The following is a 21,875-nucleotide window of genomic DNA, read 5'->3' as shown; positions in this document are numbered from 1 at the left end:
AGATGTTTGCTGAGATGGCAGACTGATAAAACACATCGATAGATACGGTCAGTAGAACGGGGATCTCGGTTTTGGTAAAGCCGCTAGAAGATGGAAGTTGGAATTGAGGTTGGCAGTGGTGTGGTAGAGTGGACCTGGAATGGTGTCACAACGGCCAGCCCCACTGCCAAGCGAGCCCCTCGGCCCATTTTCAACCGCTTCCCGATAAGCCAACCCTGTTTGTCTCAGCGCTTGTTCAACGTTTGCAAGAGCTAACATAGACAAAGAAGGCGCAACGCGAGGCGCGTCGTCTGTCTGTCAAAGGGAACGGGCGTCCAGATTCTGCAGATATTCAGCCTTGACACCCTTGGTTGCGGTTGTCTTCTCCAAACAACCCCACGGAGCAATCATCCCACGCGCCAAGACATTCCAGCGATCTGGGGAAGCCTGAAGCCACAGCCCCTTGCTCCCTGCTCCCCGCTGTTGTCGCCGGTCGCTAAGTCTTAGCGGCGTCCCAAGCCCATCACCCCAGCCGGGCAATAAATAGCAGCGGTCAGCGGTACCCTTGACGGCACGTGGGAGCCCCCAACTGCTGTTCGCTGTTCGCTGTTCGGTCTGTCCGCTAGACATTTTGTTGTGGATGCTGTAATCACGGAAGCCGGCCTGGAACTTCCCTCTTCCAACCCCCAACCACTGTTCAATTCAGATCCTGTCCTCTCCCGCCGTCCGCCCTCGAGCATTGCATTGCCTCGCCTACGACCACGCCCGCGTCTCTGCCAACGCGACAATTGCCAATCATGGCCGCTATCGACCCCACAAAGGTGGGAAAATACCCAGTAATCCTCAGTCCTGAGCTGCTGGGGAAGCCATCCAAGGAAACATACACAGGCATTCGGTGTAAGCGGAACCAAAAAAGACCCCTACTCTGCTGGTCTGGTTCAGCAAGGCAGCCACCCGACACAGCAGCGTGCGTTTACCACCAATCGTGCTCACAATATCTTGTTTGCAGATAACCACCGACCAACGCTCTCGTCAGACACAGCTCCGAACACAGCCCATCTCAAGAAGTCCGCCAAAGACGGTTCCTACAACATTGGCTTCGACGACAAGGGCGACAGATATCAATACAATGGCGTACGAACTGCCGAAGACAACAACTATACCCTCATATTTGATCCCACGCGCCAGGCCTTCATACTGCACCGCGTCGATTCCATGTTCCACATGAATCTGACAAGGACGCCAACGGATAATGTGGAAACATTACGAGACAAGTTCCCCCAACTGGAGATCAAGAATGGCGGTTCATCTGCTGCCTCTGGTTCCAAGCCGCCGCCAACACAAGCGAAGGGCAAGGCGGCAGCCTCGAAAGCGGCGGCATCCAAACTCAAAGAAGACCCTCCAGCCAAGGCCAAGCCGGCAGCCAGAGGCGCCGCGGCCAAAAACACACCAGCAGCAAAGAATACGCCAGAGGCCAAGGGTAAAGGAAAGGGCAAAGTGGAAAAGAAGGGGGCGGAAGCTCTCTTTCTACCGGATCCCAACGCCGCCTCGCCCGCCGCACCATCTCTTCCCATGCCATCTGTTCCTGAGGAGAAGCGTGAAGTACCACCACCAAAGAAGAAAGTCGATGATGACGAGGATGATGAGGACGACGACGACGATGATTTTGGTCTCACAATCGAATATCCCGACGCCAAGCCCCCACCGCCTACGACTTTCCAGCCTGCTGCGTCTCTCAATAGACGCTTTTCAGAGTTTGACAAGGGCGCCTACGAAGAAGAGGAAGAGCATAATCACGAGGAAGACTTCCGGCATTTTCAGCAACTTCGCGAGGAGTCAGAGGAGGACGAGGAGTATGATTTTGAGGAGGTGGCGCCGGCTCCGAGTGCTCCGGTTTCGAGCTACGATTCTCAGCCTAGAGTGCCGGTGGAGGAGCCTGAAAAGTACACTTTTGATGCGGGCTCGTCAGATGAAGATGAGGAAGCCGAGGTGGATCCGATGCAGGGTGATTTGGAGGCGGAGCTTGAGGCAGCCTTTGGGGAGATGGATGAGAACGACAGAGGTAACGAGAGTGAGGTAAGCGAGGAGGAGTGAGCCAAATTCTGAACAGGGGTAGATTTGATTAAGATATGATGTATTTGCTTTCTTCTTGTCTTTGGTGTCTTGGTTTGGGATATTGAGCTTTGGGAACTTTGTGTTGGCGGTGTCTCGGGTTTCTTGGGTAGCCAGTTTGGGAAGCGGCAGGAGTTTTGGCGAGTGTTCACATTCAGAGGACAGGCATGCTTCACCTGTTGAACATTAGTCCAGGGGTCGGTTTGGAGAAAAGAGGTAATACTGCTGATACTTTGGGCGTAGGAAAAGTTGATGGGTGGCAGTTGGGCCAAGATTGAACATGTCACCGTGGCGAACTGAGATTTGTAGTACAACACAAGAGGAATAGAGTGCATACTGTGTTTACGGACTCTGCCTGTACCAATGGCAATGCTGTACTTTGATGCTCGCTTGCCTGACATAAAATACAATGACAGCTTAAGAGACCACAAACCTCAAAACCTCCTCCCACCCGACTCCTCGCTCATGACAAACATCTAGCCTACCCGCGTAACTCCTTGCTTCATAAGATCGCCAATAACATGCCAGCTTGTTGAAAGAATAGGCTCTATGTACAACACTCAGACAAATCCACTCTCCTGCCAAAAGTCAATCACGTCTCCCAATCAATAACCACTGGGTCCTGCATCGTCCCCGCATCCAACTCCATAAAGTCCTCCTCCCTATACTCCGGCCACCCGTCCGCATCAACTTCATACCCCCGGGCCTCACACCTCGCCCGCCTGCCAACCCCCTCCCTCCCTCCGTCCCACCGTCCAGTCATCGTTGCTGACCACCCCCTCGCGGACTCCCCCAGGTACTCCACCTCCTCATCATCCAACTTCATCGGCTGGTCCTTTGTGCCCAGGCCCCCCAGCCCCAGAAACTGGAGCTCGTCCCTCTCCTCGTCCGAGTCTGGGATTGCAATAGGGGAACTGTCACCCGACGAGGACGAAGGAGGTAAGTTGCTGCCAGCCACCCCGTCCTGCTTCCTCAAAAAGCAGATGAGATGCTCGTATAGCACCCTCACCACCGACGGCGCGAAAGCATTGCCGATCTGCTTCTTGACATTGGTGTCGGAAAACTGATGCCAGCGTGGAAACCCCTGCAGCACAGCATATTCCAGATCAGTGAATTGCCTCTCCCCCAACCAGTGGTAATTCTGGCCGCCAGAGCAGGTGATCGTGTTGACCGGCTTGCTCGGATCCCAAGGGCGCTTGGGCGGGTCAAACCGATGAACGGTGGCCAGATTGTGCATCGGATGGCCGCTTTTGATACGCTTGATCGCCAACAACGCTTGGTAGGGGGTCACGACAGGCTTCAGGCCGTCGACCTCGGGTGTTTTGGAGTGGGTAGGGGGAGGAAACGGGGGAAGCTTCTCGCCTGGCCCAGCACCGATGATGACCAGCCGGCGACGGGTTTGGGCGAGGCCGTACTGGTTCAGGTGGAGGATTTTGTACCTGAGGGAGTACCCGTGCGAGGTGAAACCTTGCAGGAAGGTGTGGAAATACAGACGGAAACGATCGTGGACGAGACCGAATGTTTGCTCCACCGTGAAAACCCTGGGGCGAAGCTTCTTGATGAGGTCGGTGCAGCTGAAGAGGACAGCGATGTTCTTCTCGTCATCTTTCCCGGCGACGGTGTGAGCCGGGGACCAGAACTGACACGGAGGGGAGAGGTGGAGGATGTCCGGGTAGGAATGCTCGGGCGGGAGATCTTCGGTCACAAAGTCGGTTACCTCTTTTTGGTAGATATGCGTGCCGGGGAAATTGCGACGGAGGGACCTCGCGGCGGGCTCCCAGTGGTCGAGAGAAAACAGAAGCCGGCAACCGGAGCGCTCGATACCCCGCGAGGCGCCACCCGCACCGGCGAAAATATCCGCGGCAGTATAGCGCTGCCCGGGCTGGAGATCACTGGCCTGTTCTGACCCTTCGTCCTCGAGGTCGAGAACTAGACCGGGGCTGTCCCTGTTGGGGATGTGTGAGCCACCAGGGACAACGCCCCCTCTCCACCTATTCACCATCTGTGCGTCCTTCACTCGGTATCGGTCATCAACCTCATCCTCGCTTAGCCTGACAAAGGCGAACTCGCAGGCGGTTTTCGTCCTCGGATGGCGGTGCTCCTCTTTCCTCCACCGGCAGACGAGAGGCCCAGACTCCTTGATCATCTCCTTGCCCAGCCGGTGATATTCGTTAGCGTTGAACCGGTAATCTGGGAAGTCGGCATTGGTCATCCGGAGATCCCTGAGCATCATCACCTGCCTGGGATCCACGTCGATGAGGGCTTGCTCCTTCCAACCCCGCTTGTCTGAGGTTTTCATCTTGGCGATCAAGCAAACCTCGTTCAGCTTCTTGGGGAGGCAGCCTTGGAAGTTCCGGCTCCTGCGGAAGCCCCAGCCGCGGAGCACGACGAAAGTTCGTTGAGGCTCGGTAATCTTCACGATGGAGAGGATACGGAGAAACTCGATTGCCTCTTGGTCCACAGAAGGTCGGAGCTCCACCGTCATGTGTGGCGTAAGAAGAAGCCCGTCATCCAGTGTCCAGTATTGGAGAATGTCCTCATCGCTGGCTGTCGCCGTCCTTGGCCGTGAAGTTGCCGCGTTGTCGCCGGCATCTTCGGTAAGGTCGATTACCTCGTACAAGTCGCCCTCCAGTCGGCCCTCGGCCCGGTACTCCTGGTCCAACTCCTCAAAAGGGTTGACCTCGTTGCCGTACTCGTCGACTTCGAAAACATCGTCGACGTCGAATATTTCTTCAAGAAGAAGATGACCCTCCTCAAGCTCATGCTTGATACCTGACAACGACTCATAGCCGTCGTCGTCATCAATCACGAGTGGCTGTGACACCGACCCCGGGTTGCAAATTTCGGCCATTTTTTTTGTGCGAGTAACAACAACTTGAAAATTGTGACAAGTGAGTGCTCTAAGCGGCTAAAAGTCTATGACGGCTGTTCAGCTGGGTCAGTTGAGGGTACCAAAAATGAACCGGAGTCTTGAAACGAAATCTTACAAGTCAAAAAGGGAGTTCTGGTGCTTGATCTGCTCGTATAGCTGCTTTTGGTTGTCAGAGAAGAAAGCTCAAAGATCGGAATTGAGAAGATCGGCTGCTACTTAAAAGTCTTTTGTTTTGGGGGGGGGAAGGCAAATATATAGCGGTGCTTTCGGTCAAGGAGAGCAAACAATAAATAATTGTTGGGGTCCTATTGACTGCAAAGAAAAAGGCCCTTATCTCTTATTCACTTGATAGTGAAAGGCGCGGCACAATAAGAAGTGAATGGGAAGAAGGAGCAAGAAGGATAAGGGCAACCGCTAGCCCACTCACACATTTGCTTGCTCGACAGATACTGATCCAGAGCGGGAGCTTGGACTCCCAGATTGTGTGATAAGGAAGCGAATCTGCCAGAAACTTTCTTACCAGAGATATGGACTTGTAAAAGGCAAGGCTGCTGGCAGGGCAGTGTGCTGAGCGGTGGTGAAATGGACGCAGATGAGGATTTGGTGGGCGAAGCTGAGTGGTCAGTGATTTTGAGGGGTGGTGAGGCAGGAAGTGCTCGAGTCGCAAAGTCGTAGAATTGTATCTGGGTTGGTTCGACGACGGAGTACTCAACAGGGGTCGGCTCACTTGCTGAGTCCGTAGGGCACTTGGAGCTGGGGAGGTCAGTGATAGGGAGAGTCTCTCAGCCAATTGGACCTGGATGCTTGAATAGTGAACTTCATAGCTCCGTGAAGGAAACCCTACTGGCTCAGGGTTATTTGAACTAGTAAGAGCACCACTGCGACAGAACGTTCTGTCATAATTCCCATGATGTTGCGGAAGAGCTCGGTAGAGGGTCGGCCGCCATAAGATGGGCAGCTTCCCCACCTCCACTGTATCAAACTCATTGGGACAATCAAAGATCATGGCCATCTGCTGTGCTCTTTATCAACAAGATGTCGATATTTCCATTGTAGGGTAAAGTGAGGGTCTCAGACAAGGACAACCGGTGAGCCATCCACCTGTGTCGAAGTGGTGGAAGTGGTTGTTGGAGCAGCGTGATATGGTCCGAGCGTCAGCAAGGGGTGGGCAATTTCCCGCTTCAGGGCAGCCACGAAAAAGAGAAGGTGTATCACAGGAAGAAGATAGATAGCTCAGATAGCCGGTCAGTATCATTACTCTATGGAAACCCATGTTCCACAACTTGTGCCGCTGCGGAATTTGAAGATAGTCGCATTCAGGGGCTGATGTTTGTCAACAGATCCAGAACTTAGTGGGTTACGTCACTGGGAAGACCAATGGGTTAGGGTTGTTTCAGCTTGAGTGGAGTGCACGGGGAAACTGTTCCCGGCTTTCCGCATGCCCCACCCAAGAAAAATAATTCCTCGCAGCCTGCAGCAATTTTGGAGCTTGAAAATTGCTTCAACTTTCTTTGCTATCCTCACCCATCCTCACCCAGTTCACGGAACTCGATGTCACACACAGCGACAGTATAAATAATCTTTGAGTAAGTCACCCTCTCTATGACATTTTCCTTGTTGCCTGATGACTTTACGATATGACAAAACCTTGACTGCCGAGACTGTTTGTGCGGAGAAAATATCCATCGCTGAACAACATACAAAATCACATCTTTGTACCACTTCAATGTGTTGGCCATTTGACTAACAGATGTTGTCCAGGCTCAAACGATGTTGTATTAAGTAATTTATGACTCCCATCAAAGAGTAGAATAGTAACATGATCGATTCACCATGTCAATTTACCGTTGTTTGCCATATGATTGCTAAGCTACCCAATGCTTCAAAAGAAGGTAGCCCCAGCCAGTATCAATTGTGGGTAATCTTGGGTCTCTCTCAGGTTGGCCAGCTGATATTGGGCGGCTGGCTATTTAGCGTGGTGATTGGTCATGGCCTTGGATCTACTCACATGTCTCATTCCATCTCGTGACTTCAGCAGCTCGGGCTGGTGTGTGCTTTAGAGAGAGTAAGGGAACATTCACCACAAAGTTGATTACACACCATTTTCAAATCATAGGAAGACTATTCAGACTTTAGATGACATCTTCCTGCGCCGGATTCATGCTTCAAGGCCCAACATACGCGACACATTGGCCCCCTACTCCAGACATTTGAACCACCAGTACTCTTCTATATACCATACTCCCACCACCGGGCAAGCAGACTCAAATTCCGTCCATGGCTTTCGACGGGTATTCTCAGTGCTTCAAAGGGCTTTCCATCTTGTTATCGTGTGGAAGCCCTCGCTCCTGCCTGTATTCACAATAGAGATCCAGCTTCTACCAACAACTGGCCGAGAACTCAGGTCCGTCCGATGTTTTGTACCTTATCGCTCCTGCCTAGCCACTCCTGAATGAAAGCTCTGTAGTATCAGCCACACTGTAATACCGCTAGTCTCGGCGGTAATCTGGCTGGTGAATTGGTCTCGGACGGAAAGAACGAAGCTTTATCGGGCAAGCCACCTCACAGCAGGTGGGGCGGCCGACTTGCTCTGGGATTTACAGGACCTGTTTCTTATCGGTCTATACATCTTGAGTTCTCTCACTCCTGGAGGGGTTGTGAAAACTTCCTCCCTTTCTCTTGCCTCAGAGACTTCTCACATACCCGAGAGTGGGAATCTCGAGCACAGCAAAGCTCTATCAGGCAAACCGACCAGGCATCTCGACGAACACAAGTCTCACAAAATCCTATCAATACATGTTGAAAACTTTATGCAAAACTCCTCGATCTCGTGCTGACCTTCTCCTCTTAGTCTTCGCAACAACTCTCACGTATCATCATCACCATGCGGACTCGCGGGGCAGCAAGACGAGCTGCCCAAGCTGCGGCAGCGGCCGAAGGCCCTCTTGTTCCAATTCTCCAGACGACCGGAGAAACTCCGACCGGCGCTGAAGACATTGCCACCCCCAAGCGCAAGTTTGAAGCGACGTTGGCTGAACCGTCGGCTACCAAGACTCCCGCGAAACGCACACGTCGGACCAAGAAGACCGCTCAGCCGATCAAAGGTGGTTGGGTTCTTCCCCATGGTATGGGTTTGGTCACGCAGAATTCAGCTGTTGCCCTTGATGTGACCGAGAAGACTTCAGTGGGCAGTGAACCCGAGCCCATTTCTGAAGACAATTCGGCAGATCAACTCCAGACGGACAAACACCCCGCCGTCCCAGATCCCGAGATCGCTTTGACGCCACCAACCTCACCTTCCGCGAGTGCTCAGCCTTCAACCAAATCTCCGTCTGAAAGAGCTGCCCCAAGAAAAGCAGCTGGCAGAAAGGCTGCCCCCAGAAAAGCAGCTCCAAAGACTGCAGCCAGACAAAAACGCATTGGCTATCGTGTCACCAAAGCCCAAGCCACTTCAAAAGAAGACAGCAAATCAGAGACATCCAGTCAGCTGGAAGTAGATGTTAAGCAAGAAGTAGCTGTCGAAACTGCCTCAAGGATCACTGAGGCAGAAACTGTTGTCGGTGACTCCGAGACTGTTGATGAGAACCTGCATGTCACACACCAAGAAGAGATCATTGGCCGGGTTACTCGTTCCCGTACTGCTGTCACCGCCCAAACAGTGGTCAAGTACGAGGAAAAGATCCCAGAGCAGACCCTTGTTGTTACCAAAAAGGAGGAAGTCGCTGAGGAAAAGACCAGCATTGTTGCGACTACTCGAAAGCTCATCATCTTCAAAGGGGCCACCTTGAAGGACAACCTCGTCATCAAAAGTCTGGGGAAGATTGTGGTGGATGCCTCACAGATTCTGAATCCCGATTACAGAACCCAAGTCAAGCGTGGCCATAACAATCCTTATGGGTTGACGCCCGGTTACAGCCCATATCCCTACAGAAGAGTCCCCACCCCCGAGGCCTGCGAAGAGGTTCACAGGATCCTGACGGAGATGCACGGGGAGGTTAAACAGCCGGACAGAATCCCCACAGCCTCTCTGGAAATTGCTGGTTGCGGTGAGGTACCTTGTGTCCTTGACGCTCTTTTACGCACACTCATCAGCGGCAATACTTTGATGGCCATGGCTGATGCAGCGATCAGAAATTTGGGGAAAGACTTTGGGATTCGTACAGAGGGGAGCGGTGCGGGTAGTATTGACTGGGAGAAGGTGCGGGTTTCATCACCCCAAGCCCTGGCGAACTCGATCAGAATCTCTGGCAATGGCCCCAAGAAAGCTCAACACATCAAGTTAATCCTGGACAAAGTGTATGAGGAGAACCTTGAGCGCATGAAGCAGGCTGGCACTGCCGAAAACACTGACAAGGATGGCGCTCCCCCCGATCTTCTTTCGCTCGACTACATGCACGCCATGACCAAAGACCAAGCGATGGAAAAGTTTGTGAGCTTTCCTGGAATTGGCATCAAGACAGCCGCCTGCGTCTCACTCTTTTGCCTGCGCATGCCGTGCTTTGCTGTCGATACCCATGTTCATAAGTTTTGCCGCTGGCTTGGTTGGACGCCAGTCAAGGCTGACCCTGACAATGTCTTTCGCCACGGAGATTTTATGGTGCCGGACCATTTAAAATACGGGCTACACCAGTTATTTATTCGTCATGGACAGACCTGCTTCAAATGCAGGAAGAACACCAAGCCCGGCACCAAGGACTGGCTTGGGGCCCCCGATTGCCCGCTTGAACATTTGCTTGATCGAAGCAAAGACGATGCTAAGCCACCGGCGCCCAAGAAACCGAGAAAGATGAGAAAGAAAGCAGAACAGGACGAGGATTCGGAAGATTCGGTTGCTGTCAAGGGAGAGGAATTTGAAGATGAAGGCACAGACGATGAAGATGAGGAGCAGCATGGCCCAGAGCAGATGGCTGACGAGGAGGAGAAGGTCAGCAAAGAGGAGATGGCCAATGAGGAGGAGGATGAAGATGAGGAGGAGGATGAAGATGAGGAGGACGAAGAAAACGGGAAGATTGACGAGGACAATGAGGATGATGAGGAGGAGGAGGAGGATGAGGGTGAGGGTGAGGATGAGGGTGAGGGTGAGGGTGAGGGTGAGGGTGAAGGTGAGGATGAGGGTGAGGATGAGGATGAGGATGAGGATGAGGGTGATGATGGTTTCAATCAAGAGGAGGAGGATGCTAATGTGGATGAAGGCATGGATCGTGTAGAAGAAGATGACGGAGAGGATGCTGACGAGGAAGAAAATGAGGACCAGGACGTTGATATGGAGGATGAGCATGAGATTTAGAAGAACGACATGGATCATGACGCTTAAGTCGCAGTCCGGGGTGATTGTGGCATTGCCATTAACACAGTGGTTTTCATGAGCTTGCAAACGGCGAGAGAGCATTTGATTCAACCATGTTGACGCTTCTCATAGTTGCGAAAGGTTGCCGATGATATCGGTTTACAGGGAGTATAGAAACGACGGGCTCAAACTTCCAGATAGCGTATAATTTGCCAATGATTCAGTTATACATGCAGTCAACCCAAGGTGCTCGATCTGCTGAAGTGACGAAGTGCTACGGAGTAACCAAATGTTGGTGATGTTGGCAGGCACGACAGTTCAAAGGAACCCCACTAGGTCACCCACCCACTCAAGCCTCAAGCTTTTGCAGGGGTTCTAATTGTTGCCCCACCTAAAGTGCTCCACAGATGGCACGACGCGCTTGCTGTGGGATCAACTTCTCAAAGTTCGCGACTGCCCCAGAAATCCAGAAGCTGCAATCAAACCCACCCACGCACTGCAAATATTAGGCAGGTCAGCGCATTTTGCTTGCTACCTGCCCAGGGTCACGTGAAGAACCTGGCATTGCACAGATCTGCTTCCCTCAGGAAATTCCTAGAGAGATTGACCGTGGCTTCCACTGCTGGTTCTTTCTCTCTTTGACGCTGACCAGATATCCCTGGTTTTCTCCGGGGGCTTTCTTCTCTGCATGCCCCCACAACAACTTGACAGTATTAGCACCAGGTTGCCGATGGATGGTCTGCCCTGACCTAATCTTCAATAAACCACATCGGTACAGCGTTCGATTCATCGACGTTGCTCGTCGAGCCAACCGCAGCCATGGAGGGCAATCTCGAACAGACCATCATCGAATGGCACAATGATTTCGAAGACTTCCCACCCGACGCTCACCTGTGCTGCCCGAAATTAAACGACGATGATCTCACCGACTATGAGAACCTCGACTTCCCCGATGAGCCCGACGAGTCTGGCGGCGGCGCCGTGTCCGTCGAGGAAAAGAAAAAGCGAAACGAGGACTACAAGCATCGCCTCCAGATATCATACAACCTCAGCCTCCTGATGGGACTCCCGCCAGAGCGCTCGAGCACATGGCTTCCTAATTGGAAGGAGCGTGTTGAAACATACCTTACACGGTGCGACTCGTGCATACGACGCTGGCACCGAGCACGGGAACCCTTTCTGCAACGCCTCCCCGAGTAAGTAGTTATCAGGCGGACTTGAGTACCCAAAGGTTGGTTCTAATGTGCTGTAGATGCCTGCGCCCTGAGCATATCCGTGTCATGGAAACCCACCTGGACGATTTCGACAGGGGACGCATCGACCGTGGGCTGAAGGAAGCCAGAGATATACTTGAAAGGAATGGTCCGATGACAACAACGAAGTTGGTCCAGCACAGCATCTCGGCAGTCTTGGCTCTCTTTGAGGCACTCTGCAGTTGGAAGTATCTTGCGTTCAAGGATCGCATCCAGGACTTTGACTATGTTTTTGAGAACACCCAGCGTAAGAAGCCCGCCAAACTGCCTGGCGGTTTGCTTCCATCGATGACGTCCTTTCTTTTCTCCGAGTCAAAGTACAAGAGGGACTTTGCCGAGGCCGCTTGGGACCGGCGAGAACCCGAAAGCTTGAAGCAGGACGAGTGGGATTGGGCCGTATCTCCCTGGTTGACAGAGTCAATCCTGTGGGTTTCGATGAGCAGAGGGGGCAACACTCCAGATAAGATACCCAGATTCTGGCGGGGCTTTTCGAAAATACTGCGGCTGTTGGGCGAGAAACAAATTGTGAACTGGCTTCGAGCAATGGAGGTCTCGCCCAATATTTATTTTCTTGCCCTGGAGCACTTGATGACGGATTCAGACGAGGCCCTGTTGTCGGTCTTGCAAGGACTCCAAGGTCTCATGGAAAAGGCACCCAAAGCGTTTTGGGCTGCGTTTGCTCAGCTTTCGCCCAGCACCTTGGTGGAGCAAATCTTCATGAGCCCAGGCTTTCGTCCGCTCCTGAACAATTCGCTTCTGCCCGAGAGGATGGAATCGGGAGGCGACAGTGGCGACAGGGTACCGGCATTGGCTGGCTGGCTAATGGCCTTCATTCGTTCACTGCCGCAAATCCAGCGCTCAGATGCATGCGACACTGTTTTGCAGCATCTCCTGAGCACGTTTCGGCAGGATCCGTCGTGCGACCGCTCAGCACATGCCACTTGCACTCTCTCGGGCTTGGTTGCTCTCCACGAATGCTTGAAGGGCTTCTTGGACCCAGAGAACCCATTCGACACACAGACATCCCTCATCACGGTCAATCAGCTGCTGAACAAAGTACTCCAGTATGGTGAAGTCATCATTGGGGCCGCAAAGCTGAGGCCTGGGGACACATACAACATCGGTCTCTCCAAGGCCGGCATAGCCATTATTCACTCAGCTTTGGCCCTTGATGCGCGAGCCACGGAGATCGAATGGAAGGCCCTAGTTGATCGCCGGCCAGTCCAAAATATTATGAATAGGGATTCCGGGAAACTGTGGGAGTCTTTTCTTGAGATGCTCTGGCCCTCTCAGCTCGGCCATTTCGAACTGGCAGAAGCTATGCTACAAGCTACCCTGCCGCTACGTGCCATCGAGAAGTTCATCCCTAAGCGAAAGGAGAAGCTCAAGAAGGAACACGAGGTATTCAACAATCGATATCAACAACAAACAGCTGCTATTGGAAAAGTCCTGAACCGCATGACCGACTTTACGCAGTTAGAGCTAGCAAACCTGTGCTCCAGTTATGGCAAGACGATCCAAGCCATCGTGTCATCGCTCATCCATGGCGAAGAGGCAATTCGCGAAGCTGGCTTTGAGCTGATCAAGGCCATAACTGACGAAATGGTTCGCAGCGATGCCATTGAAAGGATGGTGGAGAGGCATTTCCAGCCGTTTGTGCAAGCTATCACCAATGCTGTTGAAACCATCTCGGCGTACAAGGGTGAAGGTGCACCTTGGACTCACATGATCCCCATCCTCCAGTGCAGCGACTTCGTACTGAATGGCCTTTGCGATCCATCGTCCGGTCAGTTGAGACGCAAGACCCTGACGGCCGATGAGCGGGCCGTCGTCAAGAGCTGGTGGAGAAGTGTTTGGAGGGCCATCGATCACTCGTTTAGGATGATGAGGAAGTGGCACGAGATGGTCGAGAAGAAGGTGATGGAGGACTTTTGTCGAGATGTCATGGAGCTCGCCAACAAGCTGTTTGAGCAAGATGGTGTTCTTGCCTCTGCTCTAAGCCACCAAGAGAGCAGTGAAACTGGAATCCCGACCTCAGACGCCATGAAGGATGTCCTCGAGCCGCCTCGGTTCTATTCTTTCTCGCTGGTGGACATGCTTCAGCTCCGTGATCAGTACCTTATCTCTGGTATTATCAGGATCGTCAAGCAGCTGATTACCAGAATGAAGCAGCAGGACATGGCACTGCCTCCAAACACCTTGTTACACCTGGGCAAGATGATCAAGGACGCCAAGCGATCACATGGCGCCAGGCCAGAGTATCCTACTAAGACAAATCTGACGGACGAGCAGCGCATTGAACTACTCAAGGCTCTCGGAGAGGATGCCGTGATCGAGGAGCAGTTCATGGGCATCAAACCCGGCGAGAAAGAGGCTAGAGAGCGCGCTCTCAAGCAGAGCAAGCTTGACTTCTTCAAGGCGACCTCCAAGGACTACAAAGATCCTCTGCTCAGCCTCACACCGACGTATGACAAGAACAAGTCGAAGCTGGAGCAGCTGAAGTCCGAGATAGTCAAGCCCAAGCAGCCAACAGTGCTTAGTCCAGCCGCTATTTCTGCAAAGCAGGCCTCTCTCAAGGAGGCGCGAGCTAGGGAGAAGGCCGAGAAGGCCAAGCGTGACGCCGAAGCTATTGCCAAGGCCAGAGCTTTGCGTGCGCCGACAAAGATTGTGGCAGGTGAAGGCTCCGGTTTGCAAGGCATCGCTGGTGCAAAGGGCAAAGACCATGCCCCGGCGTTGAAGGACGAAATCATGGTTGGGTCGTCTTCGGAGGACGAGGACGAGTCGGATGATGATGATGAGGTGATTGTTCTCAAGGCCAAGAAGGCGAACAAGACCTTGAGCGAGGCTGATCAACGTCGTCTTGAGCTCTTGATGGCGAAGAACCGCGGACCTGTGAAGAAGGTCAAGCTCATGCGGTCCGCCAAGGATATGCGTGCTCGTTTGATCCCCCCGATGGACACACTTCACCTTGCGATTCTTGAATGGGATATTTTTCATGAAGGGAATGACCCTCCAAATGGGTATCGCTGTGCGGAAGTCTCCAACACGTACAACGATCCCGTCAGCTACAAACAAACGTTTTTCCCCCTGCTCATCAATGAAGCCTGGCGGTCGTTCGTGACGGCCAAGGATGAAACTACCTCGAAGCAATTTGGGATCAAGGTTTTGAGTCGTATGGCGGTTGACAAGTTTGTCGAGGTCACGGCTTCGGTGCCTGCTGCGGTTTCCAAAGACCGTGGTCTCTCGGAAGGCGACATTGTGTTGATGTCAAGAGGAGAGGATCCCTTGAACCAACCGGAGGAGTTGCATTGTCTTTCTCGTATCTGGAAGACAACCTACAAGAAAGACATCGTCGAGGTTGTCTATCGGTTGAATGGTAGGGGAAATCCAATCCATCAGGCCCTTGTTCCGGGTAGCGAGTTCTCGGTGGTCAAGATCACCAACATGACCACAATCGAGCGCGAATATGCTGCTCTGGAAAGCTTGCAGTACTATGACTTGATGGATGAGGTTCTCAAGGCTGAGCCGTCGCCGATGCTCAACTTTGGCGATCAGGCTATCAAAGGGGTGATGGACAACTACCAACTCAATCTTGGGCAAGCAAAGGCCATCTTGAATGCGAAGGAGAATGATGGGTTTACTTTGGTACAGGGCCCTCCGGGTACGGGCAAGACTAAAACCATTGTCGCCATGGTTGGCTGCCTGTTGTCGAACTCCCTCAAGGGTTCCAATGGTGCCGTCAGCATCCCCCGGCCGGGACTCACGGCAAAACCCACCACAGCCCCGGCCAGGAAGCTGCTTGTCTGTGCCCCCAGTAACGCAGCCGTGGATGAGCTGGTCCTGCGTCTCAAGCAGGGCGTAAAGACAATGAACGGAACCCACCACAAGATCGAGGTGCTGCGTCTCGGTCGAACTGACGCTATCAACGCTGGTGTTAAAGACGTGACCCTGGATGAGCAAGTCAAGGCACGGATGGAAGCGGTGATCAACAGCAGTGGACCCAGCGACCGCGAGCAAATGCACAAGGAAGCTGGCGAGATCAAGGTCAAACTCTCCGAGCTTCGGCCACAGCTTGATGCTGCTCAAGCTGCCGATGATCATCAGTTGATGAACAAGCTGAAGAGAGAGTACGACGACCTGATGAAACGCCGTGCCCATATCGGAGCTCGCATCGAGGCCGATAAGAGCAGTGGAAACACGTTCCAACGTGAGGTCGAGATCAAGCGCCGACAGGTTCAGCAAGAAATTCTCGACAAAGCTCAGGTCTTGTGTGCCACACTGAGCGGTAGCGGCCACGAGATGTTCAAGAATCTCAATGTCGAGTTTGAGACAGTCATCATTGATGAGGCGGCCCAATGTGTGGAGCTTAGTGCACTCATTCCGCTCAAGTATGGCTGCTCAAAATGCATTCTGGTCGGTGATCCCAAGCAGCTGCCGCCTACCGTTCTCTCTCAGTCTGCTGCTAGATACGGCTACGACCAGAGCTTGTTCGTCCGCATGCAAAAGAACCACGCCAAAGATGTCCACCTGCTCGACATGCAGTATCGCATGCACCCCGAAATCAGCAGGTTCCCAAGCAAGGAGTTTTACGAAGGGCTGCTCCAAGACGGCGCCGACATGGCAGGCTTGCGTCTCCAGCCGTGGCACCAGAGCGTCTATCTTGGCCCTTACCGGTTCTTTGATGTCAAGGGTTCGCAATCGCGTGGGCCTAAAAACCAGTCCCTGGTTAACGAGGAAGAGCTCAAGGTTGCTATGAAACTGTACCAGCGCTTCCGCTCTGACTACAGCAACGTCGATGCCAGAGGCAAGATCGGCATCATTACTCCCTACAAGGCTCAGCTTCACAGATTGCGACAGAGGTTCACCGACAAGTATGGTGAGGGCATTACAGAGGAGATCGAGTTCAACACTACCGATGCGTTCCAGGGTCGTGAGTGTGAGATCATCATCTTCTCTTGCGTTCGCGCCAGCCCGACTGGTGGTATCGGTTTCATGACTGATATTCGCCGCATGAACGTCGGTCTGACACGTGCCAAGTCATCCCTGTGGATTTTGGGCGACTCCCGGGCGCTTCAGCAGGGTGAATACTGGAATAAGCTCATTGAGGACGCCAAGGAGCGTGACCGGTACACCACCGGTAACATTCTGGCCATGCTGGACAGCCGTGGTCCGCAGTTGCCAGCTGCCGCCTTTAAACAGCTGGGTGCCCCCCCTCCTGCACCATCTCGCCCACGCCCAACCGAAGATGTTGAGATGCCTGATGCGCCTTCTTCTAATGTGGAGATGCCTGATGTGCCTCCAGCCAACCTGCCATATCGTCGCCCAAGCGGTCCTCGTGATGACATGCCGCCCACTATCCAGCCAACGGTTGGATCAACAGGAAAGAAGCGGGCGCGCGATAGTAACGACGACGGCCGCCCGTCCAAAAAGGTGAATATCGACATGGAACGACACGAAGAATCAAGAACACAGACGACTGACACTCTACAATTAGATTCAACAGAACGCGAATGCGGCGCGTCACAATATGAATGCCGCTCCACCAGTCATGCCGAGAGCAGCCACGGTGAAGCCACCCATCGACCCGTCAGCTATGGAGGTGTTGGGCCTGGCGCCCCCGGAGAGGGCACCTGCGGCTCAACCTCCACGTCCGCAGCAATGGGGTCAGCAGCCTCAGGTGGCGAATGGGCCGGGACCAGGACAGGGCCCGAGACCGAACGGGCCGCCTAATGGACAGGGCCAGAGGCCTAGTGTACCCCCGCCCGGATCTAGGGTAAGTCACAGATGTGTCCTGCCAGTTCAGGGGAGTGCTGATGAATGAAATAGGGACCGGTACCGCCAGCACGCAAGCCAGCGAGCGACCCCTTTATTAGGCGGAAACCAGGGCCAAGACGTTAACCGAGAGACGTGTGGCTCATGATACGTTTGGAGATAGTGGGAGGGCGTGTTTGACGTTTAAAACCGACTTTATGCGTCCTCCGGTCACGGCAAATATCGGTTTTTTTTGGGTTTTTTTATGGTTTATATACTATGCTCATCAGTGGGAAGGCCTTGCGTATTTTCATGGCTAAACAAAAGCATTTGGTGGCATTAGTTGGCCACAGCCATGGAGCGGGGGTTAACCATGAAGATTTCATGCTTAGATATTTGTAGAAGCGACCATAGAGGGTTTATGCCATGGCTCCGGGGCTGGGGCTCTAGTTTTAGAGTGGGGAGATGGTTGCTTGAGGTGAGGGTTGAGAGGGCTCGTGAGATGGCTACGTGGGGTGAGGTGAGGGCTTTGGGTGCAACAACGTGGCTGCTGCACAAATCGTGATTGTACTCGATGTCAACCTGGCATTGATGATATTCGAACCTCGGACACACCATCATGGATGCTACGGCTCCGCTTGTTCATCGACAGGCATGCTATACAGCACGATGGATTCCCCCTCCTTCTTCTTTTCCCCATCATGGGAACCTTCTTCCCAGATTTACTGGGACTGATGCCAATGTTTACCACCTTCTAGCGAACGGTGCTGGCCCGGTCGACGTTGTTGACAGTGGATTCCATTGCCAAGATCACCGATCCGCCGGTTGACGATCGACCAGAAGCTTATTTTATGGAGATGAGATGGGAGAAGCTGCTTTATTGGTAGATATTCTCCGACTGTGTGGGCTTGGCAGGACGGGGGGGCTTGGCGTTGATATGACGAGGACGTTGAAGACGTTGGGGAAGTGCAGGAGATGCAGTTAGCCTGCAGAAAATTGGTACGGCGTGTTTTATTTTGAATCTGAAACAGATCGTCTTTGCATATGTACGTGAGTCGGGGTGCATGATACGTGCTGGAGGACTGGGAGGACTGGCCGGGCATTGCGGGAAGGCAACCAGTGATGCCACGCATACCAGTTGCTATCTGAGGGGAGGTGTTGTTGAAGAGAGAAGGACGCCTTGGGTACGCAAGTTGCGAGAGCTCAACTGGAGATATGGTAGCGCATATCTGATGTCGGGGGTTGTTTTCCCGAATCGAAACAGAGATCGTCAGGTCCCGGGTTTTGTCGTCAGTAGGTCGTGTGGACGCGCTGGGAGGGGGCGAGGGGTCCAAGTCTTTCGGGAGCTAGCGCAGGGGTTTGGGAACCGGGGCGGAGCGTTGAACCTTGGATCGGGGCTGCCTCGGCAGGTTGGGGATGTTGTTTGTTGTTGCTTTGCCATGCTGGTCATTCTGGGAGCGAATGTTTGAGGTTCGGCTGAGGTGAACACACTGTGGAAGCAGGCGTGCAGAATCTGCCGGGTTTGTCGGGACGGGGTGCGATTATTTCTAGCATGAGAGATGGGATATTACCTAAGAGACGCTGGTTATGAGCTAGCTCGGGTTTACTCGCGAGCGCTCAGACGGTGATGACTGCTGGGGAGCTTGCCACGCTCAGATGACGCTTTTCTCATGCGCGTTGCTTGGGACTAGGGGAGCTTAGTAGAAGGAAATGTTTGTTTGGAGTTGAGATCGTGGAGGGGGAGTGGGCGATTACTTGGTTAATAGTCGACTCATCTCGCCTGTTGGGAAGGGTGAGTTGATTCCCTCCTTTGTTTCTATATGTCTTCATGCCCTGACGGGACTTGTTCGCATCCGTTCGTCTTCCCTTGCGGCAAATATGGTGCAGAGTCTCTAGCAGTTTTGATGATTTGATGACAAAAGTTATTTCTGGAGACATTATTTTCTTTTTTGGTTTCCTTTTTGACAAGAAGGGGCCATTGCCCTGGTTAATACCGTACCCCTTATCCGATACTTGAGGGACCGAGAGCTGGGTTTTGGAGAAGTCTGCCTACCTCCCCAGTGAGTGACCCCGGAGACACCTTCCGTAGATGACTAACATGGATCGCAGTCAATAATTATCAAGCACGTTCGTCATCATGTCTTCGGAAAACATTGGCGGGATACGAGTGCAGAGGGAGACTGTCATTGTGGTGGAAGACAGTTCCCATCTGCTCAACAGGCGAGGCGGCTCTCTGGAGACCACCATCCATTCAAACGAGCTGGAAGAAATGGACAGCCAAATATCCCAGTACAGCCGGCCCAAGACCTTCCGTAGGCTTTCGAATGCTTCGAGCATTCTCACCGACATTTTCCGCCCAGACACCGACGAGGACGTCATTCGGCGCAAGATCAAAAGGGCGAACGACAGGGATAGCTCGAGGGCCCTGATTGAGTTTCTCCGCAACACCTCGCCGCCACCCCAGAATTACATGTCCATTCCTGACACGTTTGAGTCTCCACCTGTCACGACGAAGAAGAGACGTCCATTTTGGTCATTTTGGAAGAAGAGGGTCAAGAGAGGAAAGAAGAAGGACGGGAGGCCCGCATCTGGTGGCGTAATTCGGCTGCCAGATACAGCTGTTGCTGGAACAACTACTGGTGGTTATCGCCACATCGCCATATCGATACCTATTGAGTACGACCATCTTGATGAGCCTACCCAAGAGCCCAGCCCGCCGCCTTCAGATGACGAACGGGCTGGCACTGTCACGATTCTGCCGCCAGTAGAAGAAGAGAAGCGTGAGTCTAGCGAATCGGTTGCTTCAGGCACCACCAACGACAGTACAAGTGCCAACAGTGAGGGGTTGTTCCCGATGCTCCCGTCGCCAGAGTCGCCAATGGAAAGGCTCTCTACTGACCGCGTGCTCTCGGCCGCAGAACCCATAGCACAGGGGGGGACTGGGAGCCGGACACAATCTCGGCCACCCTCGCGGATGGCAAACTCTTCGGTCGGTGCCCACAGCATGATTACTATCCCTTCCCCCCATGGGCTGACACCGCTCCCAAAAGGCTCGATATCAGATTTCGTTCCAGTAGATGTCGTCACTGTCGACACTCGACCTCATACCGTCATGAGCAGTCCTCGAAGTCCCGCAGATGAGCACCCTGCCATGGGCATCAAACGTGATAACACCGTCACCGCTCATAGCTCCAATATGTTCCTTCGACAACACACGCTGGCTGCTATCCAAGACCCCCTGGATGCGGAACAAAGCGACAGAGAGGACATTCCGTCGACGAGACACTGCACACCTATGAGCCCTCACCCTCTGTCATTCCAATCGAGGGCCGCTTCGATCTTTCCGCCTCTAGAACCTTTCTCGCCATTATCACCCAAACCGAAACCCTCTTGCACTTTCCGTATCACACCCATCATGACCGTTGTTGATGTGCAGCCAGTCTCAGCACGCCAGTCACCAGCTCCTCGTTTGAAGGAGCAGCGCAGTCATGTCAGCAAAAAAAGCACTGTTTTCCCTCTCCACAGCACCCCTGAGATTCACATCACCGGCTCCGACACGTCCCCCCACTCTCAACATCATGGACGAAAAGTCCGCCATATGCCCAGCTTCTCCGACATGCGAAGCACGACCTCTATTGAACATCTCATTCTCGCGCGACACTCGAGTTTCGTTCCAACAGTTTCAACAAGCACCTCCTATAGCACCCTCCCTACCCGACCACCAACGGCTTGTTCATTCCGTCGTCCCTCTCCAGCAGCCGTCCCCCGGTCAGAGTCCCACCAGAACCTCCTACGTCAATACGAAGAACTCCGCTACACCCACAACCACGAAATTGAACTTTTGGTTCAACGCCTCGACAGATTAGAATCGGTCAACAACCGCTGGCTCAACACCCTCATCCCCCTGATCGAGCGCCTGGCCCGCCGATTACCCTCTTCCAGATCAACATTGAGCACCTACAAAAGCACAAGCGACATCGCCCCGGGGGACGCCACGCCCAGAATCACCACCACCACCACCACCACCAGCACAAGGAGGAAACACTACTCCTGCCCTCAACACCGCAACCCCTGCCCTCAACACCACAACCCCTACCCTCGCCACCGTATCTCCTCAGAGGCCTCCACAAACGACAGTGACTCCCTTGACTACCGACGCCTCTCCCACTCCAACCCACCCATCCCGGCGGGTTATCATTCCCGGTACTACGAGCCGCCACAGACAAGAAATACCTCTGATGTGAGCTCGCATTATTGGGATCCGAGTAATGATGACCTGTTGCTGCACTCGTACAGTCAGGGGGGGCAGGAGGTGGCGGTTGATCGGTTGCCGTCACGGCATGCGGGGGTGTCGTTGCTGGGAGGGGACTTTGGGGCAATGTTTACGAGGCGCGTTAGGGAGGTTGAACAGAGACAAGAGGAAGAGAGGGGTGGGGAAAGCGGTCTGGGGAAGAGGGAGTGGCCTTGGCCGGGGATGTCGCAGCTGAGTGGGATGGAGACGCTGGAGCCGGTGATGAGGGGGTTGGTTGAGGAGATTGGAGCTGGAGAGGAGGGGGAGTTGAGAGAGGTGGAGGATCCTCTTGGGGGGCACAGGTGATGGTGGATAGGGGAAAGGGGATAA

General features: G+C 53.4%; 5 protein-coding genes across 5 annotated transcripts; 4 read left to right on the top strand and 1 right to left on the bottom strand.

The window, feature by feature from the left end:
• Positions 1–87: 87 nt before the first annotated feature.
• QC764_119450 (uncharacterized protein) lies at positions 88–2,441 on the top strand. The gene is given in 3 exon segments (XM_062943210.1): positions 88–108; positions 128–876; positions 989–2,441. The coding sequence occupies 2 exon segments, from the start codon at positions 777–779 to the stop codon at positions 2,071–2,073; spliced, it is 1,185 nt and encodes a 394-aa protein (XP_062806283.1). The 5' UTR covers positions 88–108; positions 128–776; the 3' UTR covers positions 2,074–2,441.
• A 242-nt stretch (positions 2,442–2,683) lies between these two features.
• Positions 2,684–5,785, bottom strand: QC764_119440 (uncharacterized protein; the record flags this gene model as incomplete). The annotated part of the gene is made up of 3 exons (XM_062943209.1): positions 2,684–4,965; positions 5,484–5,716; positions 5,760–5,785. The coding sequence occupies 3 exons, from the start codon at positions 5,783–5,785 to the stop codon at positions 2,684–2,686; spliced, it is 2,541 nt and encodes an 846-aa protein (XP_062806282.1).
• Positions 5,786–7,847: 2,062 nt separating this feature from the next.
• QC764_119430 (uncharacterized protein) lies at positions 7,848–10,250 on the top strand (the record flags this gene model as incomplete). The annotated part of the gene is made up of 1 exon (XM_062943208.1): positions 7,848–10,250. One exon carries the CDS (start codon positions 7,848–7,850, stop codon positions 10,248–10,250), a length of 2,403 nt encoding a protein of 800 aa, XP_062806281.1.
• Positions 10,251–10,722: 472 nt separating this feature from the next.
• SEN1 (DEAD-box type RNA helicase) lies at positions 10,723–17,401 on the top strand (the record flags this gene model as incomplete). Its single annotated transcript, XM_062943207.1, has 4 exons — positions 10,723–11,446; positions 11,503–16,933; positions 16,998–17,276; positions 17,330–17,401. The coding sequence occupies exons 1-4, from the start codon at positions 11,070–11,072 to the stop codon at positions 17,399–17,401; spliced, it is 6,159 nt and encodes a 2,052-aa protein (XP_062806280.1). The 5' UTR covers positions 10,723–11,069.
• Positions 17,402–19,391: 1,990 nt separating this feature from the next.
• QC764_119410 (uncharacterized protein) lies at positions 19,392–21,851 on the top strand (the record flags this gene model as incomplete). The annotated part of the gene is made up of 1 exon (XM_062943206.1): positions 19,392–21,851. The coding sequence occupies one exon, from the start codon at positions 19,392–19,394 to the stop codon at positions 21,849–21,851; it is 2,460 nt and encodes an 819-aa protein (XP_062806279.1).
• Positions 21,852–21,875: the final 24 nt, after the last annotated feature.

This window comes from Podospora pseudoanserina, chromosome 1 (assembly GCF_035222485.1).
Source record: "Podospora pseudoanserina strain CBS 124.78 chromosome 1, whole genome shotgun sequence".
NCBI classification, from domain to species: domain Eukaryota; kingdom Fungi; phylum Ascomycota; class Sordariomycetes; order Sordariales; family Podosporaceae; genus Podospora; species Podospora pseudoanserina.
The sequence above is the reverse complement of the archived record's forward strand: the minus strand, read 5'-3'. Positions and strand labels throughout refer to the sequence as shown.